General features: G+C 39.5%; 1 protein-coding gene across 1 annotated transcript; it reads left to right on the top strand.

The window, feature by feature from the left end:
- Positions 1-13,219: 13,219 nt before the first annotated feature.
- On the top strand, positions 13,220-16,045 carry LOC145130897 (uncharacterized). Its single transcript, XM_079065651.1, has 6 exons — positions 13,220-13,301; positions 13,988-14,307; positions 14,375-14,462; positions 14,554-14,824; positions 15,101-15,522; positions 15,831-16,045. The coding sequence occupies exons 1-6, from the start codon at positions 13,220-13,222 to the stop codon at positions 16,043-16,045; spliced, it is 1,398 nt and encodes a 465-aa protein (XP_078921777.1).
- The last annotated feature ends 3,346 nt before the right edge of the window (positions 16,046-19,391 follow it).

The following is a 19,391-nucleotide window of genomic DNA, read 5'->3' as shown; positions in this document are numbered from 1 at the left end:
TCCTTGCAGCTGAGGCTAGGGCAGCCTTAGCAGAACAGAGGTCAGAGGAAGCCACTCGCGAAATGAGTGAGATGGTTGGGCACCTTGTGCGCCATTTTCGCATATGATAGACTTGTATAGCCAAGTGAGTTAGTGACTACACTACTCACACTATGTTTTACGTTTATTGCATCTTTCATGACAACTAGTAGTAGTAAATCAAGAGAGGTACGCCCTCCAAGAACCTATGTAACCCGAATCAACTAAATTTATCGATGGCTATGCTCTATTTTGATAAACATAACGTTCATACAATACCTACTACTTACCACCATAAGTACATTTTGATGATGTGGTAGAAACATTTGGGACTCATACAACAAAACATGTAATTTATCTGCGTATATACGTCAATATGGATATATAAAAATATAGATGAGATACAACTAGCAACGACCATAGTTACTTACGAGCCTGTTCCGCGCCATACAACAGAATCATGCCACAACAAGGATGTAACCAGCCTACCGGAGAAACACTAGTTCTACAAATGGAGCTCACTACATTTCAAGCCACCATAACAGCCGCTGTGACAGCCGTCATTGCACAACTTAGCATTAACAACGCAAACGGAAACGGGAGCAGTGCCAACAGTACCAACCCCGGTGGCAACCAAGGACACCAACAGATGTGTTCCTGCAAGGACACCCTAAATCACAAACCTAAGAACTCCCGCGACAAAGGAGGGGAACCACCCAAGAAACGTAAGTTTTGGAACAAGAAAGGGGGTCGTTCGACTCAGGTACCTGCCAAAAGACAACAAATTGTGGCAGCTCATGCCGCTACTACCCCTACTGCCTCAGTGCCAATGAAATCACATGTTCGAAACCAACCCAAGTGCCACAAATGTAACTTCCATCACAAAGGATCCTGCCGAGAGATGCATTGTAAGAATTGCAATAGAAAAGGGCATACCACTCGCTTTTGTAGAGTGCCAACCCGACAGGCCGCCCAAGCCGCCAGTGCCAGAGCAAGCCAAACCTGCTACGGTTGTGGCGAGACTAGGAATTTCAAAAGGGAGTGCCCAGAGCCAGGGACACGAATGTTGATAGTAATGGAATGGTACTTTTGATCACTAAAGGAGAGACTCTCCCAGAACCACTAGTGGTTATCGGTACGTTTCCAAACAACAATATCTAAGCCTTGAATTGCCCCCCTCACCCGAATAAATCACATCATTCATATAAAAACTAAGGATTCTTACAGGTGATCTATGATGGCTGGTGTAAACATTAGGGTCATATATGATTAAGATTCTACAGACTTAGACTGTATGATTCCGCCTTATTTCCTGTTCCTTGTTTGGTTGTGGGCCTAGGGAAGAGTCACTCATTTGACTATCTTTTCAATCTTAATTATATACGACTGGTTACACCAAACGATTATAGAGGAACCTAGTAGGAACCATACAACGAAATTTCATCACTATTTATCAAAGCACTAGCACTGCTAGTACTCACTAATTACAGGTACAAAATATTTGCAGTAGTAATAAAAGGATAAAACTAGAAGCATTAAAGACATATACATAGAATACAACATTATTCTAAAACAATCACCCCTTCCAAATCGACTTATGTGACATCCCCTAATTTCTCGGCCAGAAAAGACTGATTTAATTAATGCTTTTTAAAATAAAATCAGAGAAATCTTTTTAAAAGATGTTGCAGAATTGGTCCCCAAAACAAAACATGATAAAAGTTTGTCAAAACCTTTCTTTAAGAAATATATAATTTCCTTTTATATCAAAACCTCGGGATGTCATGTTCCGATACAGATCAAAAGCATAATCAAGACATTATAAGCCTTACAACAGTTATTTATAACTACTGGCCTATAATCCAAAAATCACTCATCATCATCATCCGACTATGCTCGGGGTCCTCTACCTGTAATATAAACAGCTGAGTGGGTCAGGCTTGGAAGCCTGGTGAGCATATAGGGTTTTCAACCCACAATACATAATTTAATATGCTTAAACATCAATCAATCAACCGAATTACCCCAAACCCATTATCTTATTTATTTCTTAAGGGTTTACCCTAAGAATCAACTATCACTCCTTCCTAAGGATTCATCCTAAGGAATAGACACAAAGTCACCTCGTCACCGGGGTTTATACAACGGGCACTAAGTCCATAGCTGCCAAGGTTTATTCAACATGTGCTAAGTCCATAGCTCTCATTTATCGACATTATTATTTACAGGTATTCCCCCCTGCAATACATGTCAATGGGTTTTTAGAGTACAGCAAACGAACTTATAGTTCATTACACCTACAGGTTGCGGGCCTGCTAGTGTTCCACAGACTGTCTAGAATAGTCCATGGTTGTCATCCATACTCTGCTGAATGACGGGGGCCCACGTTTGGGTAAGGGCTTTTCTCATATTGCACCACTCACGCCAACGTTTGGGTAAGGGCTTCAGCCCTCACTATCAACTCATGATCTTATTTCACCACTCCCTCTCAAATCATGATCTCTATCACTGATCATCTCATCTATCCAACTCACCTTTCATCACACCCACTATTTCATCTACCCATGTTTTACCCAACATTTTTTCGTAGATAAAAATACATATACAGTTTAAATTATTTAAAAACCTGTATAAATCATTCCTTCAACACCCATCTCAAATAAACAAACAATATATATTCACACAACACGTATTTTATGTAAAATACTTCATATCTATGTGTAAGGCGAAAGTAACTACACACTCACCTGATTTAATGAAAATCGGTCAGCAATTCGTTTCCTAAAACGATCGTTTCTAATAAAACCGGGAGTTTTATTGAGAAACCGGGCTCTATGAAGGGTCGGGCTTCGAAACCGAAAAGATAAATTTTTCGGGCTTCTCGGGCACTTCGTGGCGTATTCCGGGGCTTATAATCGATACCGGGGCTTCGGGGGAAGTTAGGATGAAAGAAATATGGGTTTAGGGGCTAAAATTGACAAGTTTTCAAAATACCCCCGGGAGGTCTCGTACCCTCCTATTTATAGGGGCCGAAGCTCCTGATCCGACGGCTGAGAAGTCTCAAGGTGGCGAAGATCTGAGGCTCGCAGGGGGATGGCTCGCACGAGGTCTGCGCGTGCGAAGGCTTGTTGTCCTCTTCTTACTGGACTGAGGTCTAGGTCCGAAGTAGGGGCATCCGTGGCACTCATGCGATGGTTCGGACACGAGGGAAGAGAGTATGTGTCGCACCGCTATTGGACCGCTTCGGATAAGGTCAGGAGCTCGGATGACTCAGCAGCTCGGACACGTGGCTCGCCTGACTCACCCATTTCGGACACGTGGCACGTTCTAAGCGAGGGTGACGTGGCAAAAACGTGACTATGCGAATTTTCTCGATTTTTGTGCAAAAACTTCTAAAATCCATAACTTTCGTATACGAGCTCCGTTTTTGACGTTCTTTATATGCACGCGTAGGTAAAATTACGCTCTACAATTTCCGTTTAGACTTCGTCGGCTAATTTTGATATTTAGTTTTTTCTTATTATTTTTAACAGACCGGGACAGGAAATCCGTTAAAAATTCATAACTTCTTCATCCGACGTCCGTTTTCGTCAGACTTTTTACCGTTGTGCTACTAATGACGAGACCTTCGATTCTCGTTTAGGTCGTGTCGGCTAAAAATCACTCGATCTAAAATTCGAGTTTTTAGCTGTCTACTGTTAAGCTGAAACTTCGAAAAATCATAACTTCCTCATACGAAGTCAGATTTGGGTGTTCTTTTTATACCTACTCTCGGTTTAACGAACACTACGAGTTTCGTTTAGATCACTAAGGCTAAAAAGTAGTTTATCGAAAACTCACTTTTTACGACATTCAGCACCGTGCCGGTTTATCGCGAAACTTCGACAGGTCATAACTTCTTCGTTATAACTCGGATTTCGGCATTCTTTATATATCCGTAATCCTTGTCACGCCCACTACAAGTTTCTTAATAGATATCGGCTTTATCTAAAATTTAATTTTTGACGCTCATTTTTATTCTTAATTAATTAAACCCTAATAATTAAGCATAAAACACATAATTCACATAATTCCTTTTCATTTATTCTAAATGAGTTACAAAGGTTAACCTAGACCATTATGTCAATATTAATGCCTAGCCTAGAAACACGGGCGTTACAACTCTCTCCCCCTTAGGATGATTCCGTCCCTAGAATCAGACAACGACAAACAACTACGGGTAGCGACTCACCATGTCACTCTCCGTTTCCCAGGTGGGATTTGGCCCATTTATATGTTTCCAACGCAGAAGCACTAAATCGACTATCTTACGTTACAACTTCTTAGTCTTACGGTCAACGATTGCCTCAGGTTCTCCAATTAACCTCTTGCTCTCATCCAACCTTAATTCAGAAATGGGAATTATGTCGGGCACACCTCCCGTGAACTTCCTCAAATAACACACAAGAAATGTGTTATAAATACCCTCCAGTTCTTCCGGTAATTCTAGCTTGTAAGCTTGATTCCCGATCCTCCGAAGAACTTTAAATGGTCCAATAAACCTTGGACTCAACTTTCCCCTTCTACCAAACCTTATAAGTCCCTTCCACGACGAGACTTTAAGTAAAACCGAATCTCCAACTTCGAATGATATCGGTTGTCTTTTCTTGTCAGCATAGCTCTTTTGAGCAGCTAACATCCTTTCCCTAATCACTTTCAACTTTCCAGCAGTCTGATGGACTATTTCAAGTCCCATAAGCTGCTTTTCCCCAGCTTCCAGTCACCATGACGGCATTCAACACTTTTCCCCATACAAAGCGTGATAAGGTGCCATCTTGATGCTTGAGTTGGAAACTATTACCCTAGAAAAATTCTACTAAAGGTAAGTGTTCATCCCAGTTACCTTGGAATTCTAGGGTACATGCTCTCAGCATATCCTCCAATGTTTGAATCGTTCGTTCGCTTTGATCATCGGTTTGTGGATGGTAAGCCATATTCAAACACAACTTGGTACCCAATTCCTCTTACAAACTCCTCCAACACCTTGAGGTAAAACGGCTGTTACGATCGGATACAATCATTAACGGAACACCGTGAAGCCTCACAATTTCTTTCACATAAGAATTCGCAAGTTTATCCATAGACCATTTCTCGTTGGCTGCTATGAAATGCGCACTCTTAGTGAAGCGATCAACGACCACCCAAATCATGTCGTGACCGTTCCTTGTTATGGGCAGCTTAGTCACAAAATCCATAGTGATGTCTTCCCATTTGCCTATGGGTATAGGCAAAGCTTCTAAACTCCCATACGGTTTCTGATGTTGTGCCTTAACCCTAGCACAAGTTACACACTCGGCCACATACTTAGCAACATCGAGCTTCATCGTCGGCCACCAGTAATAGGGTTTTAGATCCCTATACATTTTTGTACTGCCGGGATGAATCGAGTACATGGTTTTGTGAGCTTCTTCCATCAGAAGACCTCTTACTCCTCCCGCCTTAGGTACCCAATTCCTATATTTGAATACCTTCAATCCTTGACCGTTTGTATTAAACACCAACGTTTTGCCCAAACGTTCCTCCTTTTGGTCATTTCTCTCTAAAGCTTCCTCTTGAGCTTTCACAATTGTCGAGACAACTTCAATTCTCAACGCTGTTGGCCTTTTCTTTTCAAGATTTACCTTCCGACTGAGAGCATTAGCAACAATATTTTCTTTACCAGGATGGTAAAGTATCTCACAGTCGTAGTCCTTGAGTAACTCTAGCCAGTGCCGTTGCCTCATGTTCAATTCCTTCTCCATACCTTTAAGGCGAATACTACCGCTGTCAACTCCAGACCATGAGTGGGGTAGTTCTTTTCATGCTCTTTCAATTGCCTCGATGCATACGCTATCACTTTATCCCTTTGGGTCAGAACACAACCTAACCCAACTCCAGAGGCATTACTATAAAATGTGAAGTCATCAACTCCTTCAGGTAACGAAAGAATCGGTGCTTCGCACAACGTCTACTTTAACTTATCAAAACTTCCTTATGCTTCTCACTCCAAGTATATATACAACTCCTTTGTGGGTCAAAGCTGCTAATGGAGTCGCGATCGAAGAAAAGCCTTGGATAAACCTTCGGTATTATCCGACGAATCTTAAAAAGCTTCAGATCTTCGTAGGACTTTCAATTGTAACCTTCGAGTTACAAAATAAATCCTTATTGAGGACTCCTTCTTCTTAGAATAAGTATCTTCCTTCGTTTATTATAACAGACCGATGGGTCATGTTCTAATGATCTCTCATTGTATAATACACTACTTAGACTCAGATCTCCTATGGACAAATTTCAGAACAAATTATACCTATCTTCATGTTCTAATGTGATACAATCATAGTTCAACATGTATCATTTCTAACTACCAACTTCTTCAACAATGAGTGTGATACTTCTATTGATCGCTTTGATCATTTCTCACTTCAATCTTCTCGCTTAAGTTAAATACTACATCGAACTTGGTTCTCTGAACCACATAATAAACTCATCTTAGTCGGACTCGATTCGATATGACCTCTAAGGTCGGAATAACAATCATCTTCTTAGTCATTACCGAAACGATGGTAACGACAGACTAGAATAAGACGGAATCAATTACTAGTTTCTTGGTAACCTTGTGACTTTCCCTGATCCAAGTGTGAGTCCTGTGCTTCCAGTAGTATAGATCTCTACTACTATTCACACCTACTCATACTCGTCCCAAGTACGGTCTCGCAGTCCCCAAGTCCTAAAATCACAAAACAATTTAACACATACGAATGTGTCCAATTAATCATAAAATTTTCCTAGACTCTACTAAGACTTTTTCCATGCGTATCTTCAATGATCAATTCTACTTCAACTTGGTTGGTGATGGAAACTCCAGACGATGGGACAACTTCAAGAATTACACCAACCATTCCATTCATCAGATGATAAAACCAGGGTTTATATTATTTCCATGAAACGATTACACAAAGGTTCAAGTTTACCCTATACTATGCCTCTAATAGGCTAAACCACTTGTTACTATTCACATTACTACTTCGTAACTTGATCTTCGGGTATCAAGTCTCTACTTCTACTTCCTAGCGTTATTAATCGCTTCGTCAAGGATATCCCGAAATTCCTTTGGCGTTGATGGTTCACTTGGCCTTGTTACTTCATTGTTCTTCGGACAGTTCTTAGAAATATGGCCTTCTTCTTTACATACATAACACACCCCCTTGAGAATCGTACACTGATTGGCGTAATGCCCTATTTCTCCACACCTAAAGCACTTCACCTTCCCGTCACAATTCCCAGAGTGTTTATTTTTGCACTTCCCGCACCATTTTCCTTTATCTCTTCTTTTGCCATACTTTGAGGATATGTTGCTCTTGTTGGGCCTTGAGGACCCCTCAAGTTTCCTCTTTTTGTCAACTTCAACCTTGTTGGCGGTCCTGTCATTGATCATTTCTTCAATAGACTTAGCAACTCTAATAGTTGCCTCAAGAACAGATGCCTGACGTACTGGCACAGTAAGTTCATCCTTACTTTATTGAAGTAAACGTTTTGTTTCTTCCATCTGTTCATCTAACATCGTACGCACCATTTCCTGCACCCCAGTCATCGTGATTGGCTCAGGCTGCGGATTATCGTTTCCGAATTCACTTTGCGTACTTGTCATTTTGATCTATACACCAATCGTAGGTGATTTTAGATCTTTATTTTCGATAGACGTTAAATCTTCGTTATTACTCCGAAACGTTTATATGTTAGTTCTAATATCGTAGTCATACGTTTAGAATCCTACACACATAAGGTTTCCAGATCCGGTCGGCAACAGACCATAGATCCGAACAAATAATGGCATATATGGCAAACATATAGCATTTAGCACGTAAAAGCATTTTAGGCATCTTTCCTAAAATAAACTAGTGCTCGTGTCTAAAATATGGTGGCACTTATCTCACAATCATCACTTAGCATTCTAAGTTTAAGTCTAGAAATCCTACAATTTCTTAGTTCGCTTAAACTAATGCTCTCATACCAACTGTGACATCCCCTAATTTCTCGGCCAGAAAAGACCGATTTAATTTATGTTTTTTAAAATAAAATCAGAGAAATCTTTTTAAAAGATGTTGCGGAATTGGTCCCCAAAACAAAACATGATAAAAGTTTGTCAAAACCTTTCTTTAAGAAATATATAATTTCCTTTTATATCAAAACCTCGGGATGTCATGTTCCGATACAGATCAAAAGCATAATCAAGACATTATAAGCTTTACAACAGTTATTTATAACTACTGGCCTATAATCCAAAAATCACTCATCATCATCATCCGACTATGCTCGGGGTCCTCTACCTGTAATATAAACAGCTGAGTGGGTCAGGCTTGGAAGCCTGGTGAGCATATAGGGTTTTCAACCCACAATACATAATTTAATATGCTTAAACATCAATCAATCAACCGAATTACCCCAACCCCATTATCTTATTTATTTCTTAAGGGCTTACCCTAAGAATCAACTATCACTCCTTCCTAAGGATTCATCCTAAGGAATAGACACAAAGTCACCTCGTTACCTGGGTTTATACAACGGGCACTAAGTCCATAGTTGCCAAGGTTTATTCAACATGTGCTAAGTCCATAGCTCTCATTTATCGACATTATTATTTACAGGTATTCCCCCCTCCAATACATGTCAATGGGTTTTTAGAGTACAGCAAACGAACTTATAGTTCATTACACCTACAGGTTGCGGGCCTGCTAGTGTTCCACAGACTGTCTAGAATAGTCCATGGTTGTCATCCATACTCTGCTGAATGACGGGGGCCCACGTTTGGGTAAGGGCTTTTCTCATATTGCACCACTCACGCCAACGTTTGGGTAAGGGCTTCAGCCCTCACTATCAACTCATGATCTTATTTCACCACTCCCTCTCAAATCATGATCTCTATCACTGATCATCTCATCTATCCAACTCACCTTTCATCACACCCACTATTTCATCTACCCATGTTTTACCCAACATTTTTTCGTAGATAAAAATACATATACAGTTTAAATTATTTAAAAACCTGTATAAATCATTCCTTCAACACCCATCTCAAATAAACAAACAATATATATTCATACAACATGTATTTTATGTAAAATACTTCATATCTATGTGTAAGGTGAAAGTAACTACACACTCACCTGATTTAATGAAAATCGGGCAGCAATTCGTTTCCTAAAACGATCGTTTCTAATAAAACCGAGAGTTTTATTGAGAAACCGGGATCTACGAAGGGTCGGGCTTCGAAACCGAAAAGATAAATTTTTCGGGCTTCTCGGGTACTTCGTGGCGTATTCCGGGGCTTATAATCGATACTGGTGCTTCGGGGGAAGTTAGAATGAAAGAAATATGGGTTTAGGGGCTAAAATTGACAAGTTTTCAAAATACCGCCGGGAGGTCTCGCACCCTCCTATTTATAGGGGCCGAAGCTCCTGATCCAACGGCTGAGAAGCCTCCAGGTGGCGAAGATCCGAGGCTCGCAGGGGGATGGCTCGCACGAGGTCTGCGCGTGCGAAGGCTTGCTGTCCTCTTCTTACTGGACCGAGGTCTAGGTCTGAAGTAAGGGCATCCATGGCACTCATGCGATGGTTCGGACACGAGGGAAGAGAGTATGTGTCGCACCGCTATTGGACCGCTTCGGATAAGGTCAGGAGCTCGGATGACTCAGCAGCTCGGACACGTGGCTCGCCTGACTCACCCATTTCGGACACGTGGCACGTTCTAAGCGAGGGTGACGTGGCAAAAACGTGACTATGCGAATTTTCTCGATTTTTGTGCAAAAACTTCTAAAATCCATAACTTTCGCATACGAGCTTCGTTTTTGACGTTCTTTATATGCACGCGTAGGTAAAATTACGCTCTACAACTTCCGTTTAGACTTCGGCGGCTAATTTTGATATTTAATTTTTATATTTTAATTTTTAACAGACCGGCACAGGAAATCCGTTAAAAATTCATAACTTCTTCATCCAACGTCCGTTTTCATCAGACTTTTTACCGTTGTACTACTAATGACGAGACCTTCGATTCTCGTTTAGGTCGTGTATGCTAAAAATCACTCGATCTAAAATTCGATTTTTTAGCTGTCTACTGCTAAGCTGAAACTTCGAAAAATCATAACTTCCTCATACGAAGTCATATTTGGGTGTTCTTTTTATACCTACTCTCGGTTTAACCAACACTACGAGTTTTGTTTAGATCACTAAGGCTAAAAAGTAGTTTATCGAAAACTCACTTTTTACGACATTTAGCACTGTGCCGGTTTATCGCGAAACTTCGACAGGTCATAACTTCTTCGTTATAACTCGGATTTCGGCATTCTTTATATATTCGTAATCCTTGTCACGCCCACTACAAGTTTCTTAATAGATATCGGCTTTATCTAAAATTTAATTTTTGACGCTCATTTTTATTCTTAATTAATTAAACCCTAATAATTAAGCATAAAACACATAATTCACATAATATTCACATAATTCCTTTTCATTTCTTCTAAATGAGTTACAAAGGTTAACCTAGATCATTATGTCAATATTAATGCCTAGCCTAGAAACACGGGCGTTACAACTTAACACTTGTTACAATAAGAAGTTCCAACGTCGTCATTTGACATGGATTGGCTTGGTCCTCACTGTACCAATTTCATGTGCTACGAAAAGACTCTTCGCCTTAACCGATCGACTAACGAAACCCTTTCAATCCATAAACGACAGACCCGACACAAACCTTCGAATCGTCCCATATATCCGGGCTCAGGAGTACCTATGAAAGGGGTACCACATCAAGGATATCCCAAAGCTTTATAACCTTCCCGAGGTACTCCCAGAAGTTCTTTCGGAAATACCACCCGCGTGCCACGTTGATTCCGGAATCGACTCGACTTTTGGAGCCATTCCCGTAGCCAAATCCCCAATACCACTTAGCACCAACATAAATACAGAAATTGTCCGATCGATGGAACGACCTAATAAGTAAGGAAATTATCAGACCAAGCCTCTCACATTGGAGAACACTAGTATGGCTCGTGAAGAAGAAGGGCAGATTGTCCATATGAACATTGACTACCAAGAGCCAAACCAACCCACCATTAAGGGCCAATATCCTCCATTCCAAATCGACGACCTATTCTACCAACTTAAAAGAAACAAGCAAAGGTCGACATACCACTAGCTTAGAATTCCGTAGGAAGAAACTCCCAAGACAACCTAAGATTCATAAGGCCAGTTGTACCACACACAACCTTAACCTTAGTGACAATAGTGTTCGTCTTAAGGTCTAGAGACCCTACCTCTAGGGCGTCAAGTACACAATCTTCATTAGACCATTCGAGATCCTCGCCAGGATCGGTCCAGTAGCCTATAGACTTGGGTTACCACAAGAACTCAACATCATACATCCCACACTCCACGTGTCCAACCCTAAGAAGTGTTTGAACGCCGAAACTCTTATAGTCCCACTCGACGAAATCAAGGTAAACGAGAACCCTAAGATGCAACATGAGGGGGCACACCGCCTGCATCTATAGGACTCCGGTCGAGTTCATCACTTCAACTACCAATGTTGGAACCAGTCCAATATGTCATCTTTGTGGTGCAATAGGACATTTGAAGAGGGACTGTCCAACAGAGAAGAATGACGGGGGAGTAGGAGGAGTTTAACCCCAGAGCATGGGGAGGCATCAAAGAACCCTGCTATATTTTTGGTACGCTTCCAAACCCCAAAAATTAATCATAATTATAATCATTCTCTCGATTTGAACCAAATCACAACACTCGTATAAAAACTGAGAACCCTAGCAAGTAAGCTATGATGGCTTAGTGTATACATTAGAGTAATTTATAATTAATATTTGTAGATTTAGAGTGAGTGATTCCGCCTCATTTCCTGTTCCTTGTTTGGTTGTGGATTTAGGGCATGGTCGCTCAGTCAACTGTCTTACCAATCTTAATTATACATGACTTGTGTACACCAAGCGATTATAGAGAGACCTAGTAGGGATCATTTCATGAAAGTTCATAATTTCAAATTATCATAACCCTCGTATTGTTAGTACTCGCCAATTACAAATCAAAAAGAGGTTCACAGGAATAATAACAGAATAAAACCGAAAGCGCTGAAGACTTATGTACATAGGATAGTTCATCGTCCTAGTAATCATTTCTTCCAGATCGACTTAATATCTATTTCGTCGAGAAGTTTCGACCTCATCATCCGACATGGTTTGGCTTGGTCCTCACCATGCAAAATTCATTGGTTGTGTAAAAGAACTTTTCCCTTAATCAACCGTCAAATGAAATTCTTTCAGTCCATAACACAAACCCTTAAATCGTCTCTCGCTTCAAAACTTTAGAAGTGCCCATGCGAGGCGTACCACGCCCTTCTAGTCTACTCAGTAGATAGGAAACTTGAAGCGAAAAGCACCAAAGAAGTCTCAGAATTTAGTAACCACCCGAGGTATCCCCAATAGATCTCAGAATTTAGTAACCACGCGAGAGTGGTATATAATTTAGACTTAGCAAGATTTAGGATGTGTGATTCCGCCCTATCTCCTGTTCCTTGTCTGGTTGTGGATTTGGGGAAGAGTCACCCATCTGAACGTTTTTTTAATCTAAATTATATACGACTTGTCTACATGAGGTGATGGTGGATGAGCCAAGTATGAGTCTTATCATGAACATCAGAGCAAAAGCCCGCAGGCTTACTACAACAACCAGAGATACCTGAGTGGAAGTGGTAGCGGATTACAATGGGCTTCATAATGAAGTTACCCCAGGGCAACAGGTGGACTTGATACCATTTTGGGTGATCGTCGACAGATTAACCAGGTCCGCACATTTCCTGCAAATTGAAGGAAGCAGGCAAAATAGAGAAGCTAAGGGTCCGTTTGTTTACCTCTTAATTACAAAATTAAGAGGCAATGTCTTAAAAATTCAGATTCAGATCGTTTGTCTGCATCTTAATTTTTACCTCTTAAAACTATAATTGCCTCTTATTTTTTCAAATCTTGAGCACGGTCTGAAAAATAAAAAAAGAAGCCGCGTACCTATTTTTCCCTAATACCCATCGATAGTTTCTTCCGTCTTTTCTTCTTTCTCACTTCGCATCTGCTACCGGCTCCCGCTGTTCTCTTCACCAGCAAGGATCCGATGTGACGACGATGCCTCCACCCTTTCCCGTCGACGACGCTTCTCCGTGGAACGCCGTCACCGCCACCGGACGTCCTCCCGCCGACGCTTCAGGTAAGTGGTTCTTCTACTTAAAATCGATTTCTTTGCTATTCTTCTTTCTTCCTTCTTCTGAAAATCGTTTTGCTTGCTGCTCCCAAACCTGGAAACCAATTTCTTGCTGCTCTTCTTCTTTCTTCCTGATTTGTTAAAAAAACGAAACCAGGTATGTGTTAATTATTGCTGCTCCTAAACGATTTGTTCCTGATTTGTTCCTGATGTGTTAATTCTTCTGAAAATCGACATCATCTTATGTTATTTGTCTCTGATTTCTTCAAAAAAACGAAAAAAAAATTGATTTCCCTGCTATGAGTTCCTGATTAGTTATATGTTGATGTTATTTGTTCAATGTTGATGTTATATGCTGAGTTTGATGTTATATGAACCAATCTGAATGTTTTCAATGGACATAATGAAATGTTGATATGTTCTATTATTATGTTTGATTTCCCTGTTATGTTTGATTTCCCTGTTATGTTTTATGTTTTATTTTTGATATTCAATTGTTTATGTTCAATGTTTTTATATTCTATTATTATGCTGAAATGTTGTTGAAATCATATTTGTGTTTGATGTTATAGTGAAATCATATATGTTCTTGCTGTTATTAGGAAATATGCATTAGTTTTGCTGAAAATGTGTATTTGCAATGCATAACTTGTTGCTAAAACATGTATTTTTTTTTGTTGAATTGATCAAAGAAATGGGAGAAAAGAAGGATAGGATTAGTTGGAAGGTAGAAGGTGTAGAGAAAACATTTCTAGAAGCTTGTTTACGTGAAGTTACGGTCAATGGACGAGAAGGGAGTAGTTTGAAAGCACTTTCTTGGAAGAATGTAGCTGAAACACTAAAAATTGAACATAACTTTATTGCCGACCAAAAACAAATGAAGAACCGCTATGACTACCTAAAGTCAAAGTTTGGTGCTTTTTTGAAGTTAAAAAACAAAACTGGTAATGTGTACAATTCAACAACCAACACCTTCAATCTTTCCAAAGAAGAATGGGAACTAGAAGCGAAGGTATTTTGTTAATTTATAAAAAATAGATTATCATGTTTTTAAATAATAAAATATTTTTTCCAAACAGTCGAACAAACATGTGGATTCTTTGAGATGCACACCACTACCGTACCCCGACCTTTGCACACAGTTGTTTGAAGGCGCGACTGTGACAGGCATGCATAGTTGGGGACCAACTTCTACCCTTCCTCGTAGATTCAAAATAAAAGACTACAGATACGGCAAAGAGTCAAAATAAAAGTAAAGATAAGGGTAAAGATGCATCGAACTCAAGATTGCTTGAAATCGGGGAAGATATTGTCACAGTTGCTAAAATATTTGTGGAAAAGCATTCTTCTTCAAATTTGGGTGCGTGTATGGAAAAGTTGGAGAAGTTAGGATGGGGAATATTTGATCCAAGATACACTACTGTTGTTGCTCTTTTTGGTGAAGGTACGGATAAGAGGCACGTGTGGTTAACCATTGATCCAGCTATTTGTGAGAATTGGGTCAAGACTGTTGGAGCACATTATGGAATGTTTCGCTAAGTAGATGTTTTGAATGTTTTGATATTTTTTTTGGATAACTAGATGTTTGGTTTGAACTAGATGGTTTTTTTGGATTACTTGATGTTTGGTTTGAACCTGATGGTTTTTTTGGGATTACTTGATATTTTGTATTACTAGAATTTTATATGACATGAATGACTTGATGTTTTGGATTACTAGATTTTTATATGACATGAATGACTTGTTAATTTATATGTTGTTAATATATTTGTTGTTAATATAATTGTTATTGTTTAAAATAACAGATTGGTTATGGATTCAGATGAAGAAATTGCATTTTTCATTTTGTTATGTTGCTATTGGTTGAATCTAGCATCCAATAGAATTGGAAGGGCAATGATGATTTTTGCAAAAGAAGTTATAGTGCCAACGAATTCTAATGCAACCGTGAATTCATCAGAAAGACATCGTAGGCTAAAAGAAATCTTTCCTGGAGCAATAGGTGCGTTAGATGGAACTCTTGTACATGCAGTTGTGCCTGCTGATCAACAAACTCGCTACAGGGGAAGAGGAAAAGGTGAATGCTTTCAAAATGTTTTAGGAATTTGTGATTTTGATATGATATTCACATTCGTATGGGCCGGTTGGGAGGGTATAACACATGATTCACGGATTTTGAAAGAAGTTGCATGTAACCCGACTTCAGGCTTTCCGTTCCCTCCTCCAGGTTTGTAATTCTTTTTAAATTGATTCAAAAATACGATTTTAAATTTCTATATATAATACTTCCTTCACTCATGTGTATAGATAAATATTACCTTTGCGATGATGCATACACCAACACTCGTGGATTTATGACTCCTTACCGCAACACGAGGTATTGGTTAGCCGATTATCGACGACGACGTCCGTTAACTAAGGAAGAAAAATTCAATTATGCACATGCGCAACTCATAAATGTTATTGAACGTGCTTACGGTGTTTTGAAGGCGATATTCCCAATCCTAAAATGAATGGCTCGTTTTCCTTTTTCAGTGCAAAGAGATATAGTCGTTACCTGTTTTGCGGTCCACAATTTCATAAGGAAATGCGATATTCATGATGAGTTATTTATGGCGTTCGAGGAGAACAATGCTCAAGCACAAGGGGGAGAGAATAATGGACAAAACGTACACGATATGGAATGGGGTTCACAAGGCAATGAATACATAGATAATTTGCGTGACCAGATTGGGAATCAAATGGGATAAAATTAAATTTGTAGGATTTTATTGGGATTTTATTATGATTTTGTGCATTTAAAAATATTTATGTTTGATTTGGATTTGTGTTTAATTTTGATTTATGATAAATTTGGATTTTATATGGTGTTTATATTTTTTTAAATAAATATTTAAGAAATTTATTAGGTTATTTTCTAAATAAACAATTGAATTCAATAAAAAAATAAAACAGAAGGGTAAAATGGTCATTTTAATAATTCAGCACAACAATTCAGAGGTGCCAACCAAACAACATGTTAAACATTCAGCTCTTAAAATTTCAGACCCTCTTAGAAATTCAGATCTCTTAAAAATTCAGATCTTAAAAATTCAGATCCTGCCAAATAGCCCCTAAGTAGAACGTGTGTCCGAGAGATTAGTTAGACCGCACGGTGTTCCAATATTTGTTATCTCTATCCGAGATAGTAGAATCATCGCCTAGTTCAGTCAGTCACTTCAGAAATCTTTGAGGAAACTAGGCTAGTCATGAGTATAACCTACCATCCACAAACCGACAGACAGAATGAGAGAACGATTCAAGCATTAGAAGTCATGATGAGGGCATATGTGATCAACTTTGGTAAAGAATGGGATACCTATTTACCAGCTAGTCGAGTTCCTTACCATACTAGCATTAAAGTTTCTCCATTTGAAGCCCTTTATGGTCACAAGTGCAGATCCTCTCTGCACTGGACTAAATTAGGTGAAACTCGACTAGCTAGAGGTCAAATTCCAGACAACACCTTCGCTAGTCCGGAAATCATCCGAGAAACTACCAAAAAGAGAGTATGAATATGGGAACGACGAAAAGCTTCCAAAGTCAGTCAGAAAAGCTACGACCTCAATAGGAGGAAACCCTTGGAATTCCAGGTTGGTGACCACGTCATGTGATGGCCTCACCCTGGAAAGGCATGATACGCTTCAGAAAGCGTGGAATACGAAAACATATAACCATTCGAGATTCTTACTAGATTTAATCCAGTAGCTTATAAACCCCGACTACCTCGAGAATTCAATAATATACATCATACCTTCCATGTCTTTAACTTGAAAAGTGTTTTTCCGACGAGACTTTTGCTATCCCACTCTATTAGACCGAGGTGAGCGAGAACCTCAACTTTGTGGAAAACCCCGTAGAAATCCTAGACAGTGAAGTCGATAAGTCTAATCAAACCCCTATCCCGTTAGTGAGGGTCCGCTTAAGTGCATAACGAGGACCTAAATTCACTTGGGAGCGGGAGGATCAAATGCAACATAAATAACCTCATCTTTTTCCCTAGTCTTTCTGTAACGCTTTAGTCCATTTCGGGACGAAATTCTCTTTAACGGGGGGATAATGTAACATCCCGTTATTTTCTACTTGTAAGTCAACCCTAGTCAATCAAAGTCAAACTTGGGTTAACTAAAGTCCACGTATGCGAAATTTCCCGGTTTTGACATTTTTTTCTCGATTTTCGCGCCAAAACTTCTAAAATCCATAACTTTCGCATACGAGCTCCGTTTTTGACGTTCTTTATATGCACGCGTAGGTAAAATTACGCTCTACAAGTTTCGTTTAGACTTCGTTGGCTAATTTTGAATTTAATTTTTATATTATTATTTTTAACAGACCGGGACAGGAAATCTGTTAAAAATTCATAACATCTTCATCCGACGTCCGTTTTCGTCTGTCTTTTTACCGTTGTGCTACTATTGACGAGACCTTCGATTCTCGTTTAGGTCGTGTCGGCTAAAAATCACTTGACCTAAAATTCGAGTTTTTAGCTGTCTACTGCTAAGCTGAAACTTCGAAAAATCATAACTTCCTCATACGAAGTCAGATTTGGGCGTTCTTTTTATACCTACTCTCGATTTAACGAACACTACGACTTTCGTTTAGATCACTAAAGATAAAAAGTAGTTTATCGAAAACTAACTTTTTACGACATTCGGCACCGTACCGGTTTTGTCACGAAACTTCGACAGGTCATAACTTCTTCGTTATAACTCGGATTTCGGTATTCTTTATATATCTGTAATCCTTGTCACGACCACTACAACTTTCTTAACAGATATCGGTTTTATTTAATATTTATTTTCGAAATTAATTAAACCCTAATAATTAAGCATAAAACACATAATTTTCACATAATATTCACATAATTCCTTTTCATTTCTTCTAAATGAGTTACAAAGGTTAACCTAGACTATTATGTCAATATTAATGCCTAGCCTAGAAACACGCGCATTACAATTCTCTCCCCCCTTAGAATGATTCCGTCCCCGGAATCACACATCATCAAACAAATACGGGTAGCGACTCATCATGTCACTCTCCGTTTCCCAGGTGAGATTTGGCCCATTCGTATGTTTCCAACGCACAAGCACTAAATCGACCATTTTGCGTCACAACTTCTTAGTCTTACGGTCAACGATTGCCTCTGGTTCTTCAATCAACCTCTTGTTTTCATCCAACCTTAATTTAGAAATGGGAATTATGTCGGGCACATCTCCCGTGAACTTCCTCAAATAACACATATGAAAGGTATTATAAATACCCTCTAGTTCTTCTGGTAATTTTAGCTTGTAAGTTTGATTCCCGATCCTCTGAAGAACTTTAAATGGTCCAATAAACCTTGGACTCAATTTTCCCCTCTTAGCAAATCTTATAAGTCCCGTCCACGATGAGACTTTAAGTAAAACCGAATCTCCAACTTCGAATGATATCAGTTGTCTTTTCTTGTCAGCATAGCTCTTTTGACGATTCTTGAGCAGCTAACATCCTTTCCCTAATCACTTTCAACTTTTCAGCAGTCTGATGGACTATTTCAGGTCCCACAAACTGCTTTTCCCCAGCTTCCAGTCAACCTGACGGCGTTCGACACTTTTCTCCATACAAAGCGTGATAAGGTGCCATCTAGATGTTCGAGTGGAAACTATCATTATAGGAAAATTCTACTAGAGGTAAGTGTTTACCCCAGTTACCTTGGATGTAACATGCCAAAAATACAGCCTAAAAATTTCGTTTGAAAACATTACCAAAACCATATATCCAATATCATATAAGAAAAACCATAAGTCGTGTATTTCAAAATCTCATGTCAATCACTGTATCAAAAACTGAATAATAAAAATATCAGAGTCTCAAATGCTCCCAGGCTAAATCTGAAACTGCGGTGTGTGCGATGTCATCATCCCGAGCTCTTCCCTTTGCTAGCGGAAGTACCTGAAACCAAAACTGAAACTGTAAGCACGAAGCTTAGTGAGCTCCCCCAAACTACCACATGCCATACAATAACACATAAAGCACATATTGGGCCTTGCCCACTGCATCGGACCGAGGTCCGGACTAACT

This window comes from Lactuca virosa, chromosome 8, assembly GCF_052849685.1.
Source record: "Lactuca virosa cultivar CGN04683 chromosome 8, Lactuca_virosa_CGN04683_v6, whole genome shotgun sequence".
NCBI classification, from domain to species: domain Eukaryota; kingdom Viridiplantae; phylum Streptophyta; class Magnoliopsida; order Asterales; family Asteraceae; genus Lactuca; species Lactuca virosa.
The sequence above is the reverse complement of the archived record's forward strand: the minus strand, read 5'-3'. Positions and strand labels throughout refer to the sequence as shown.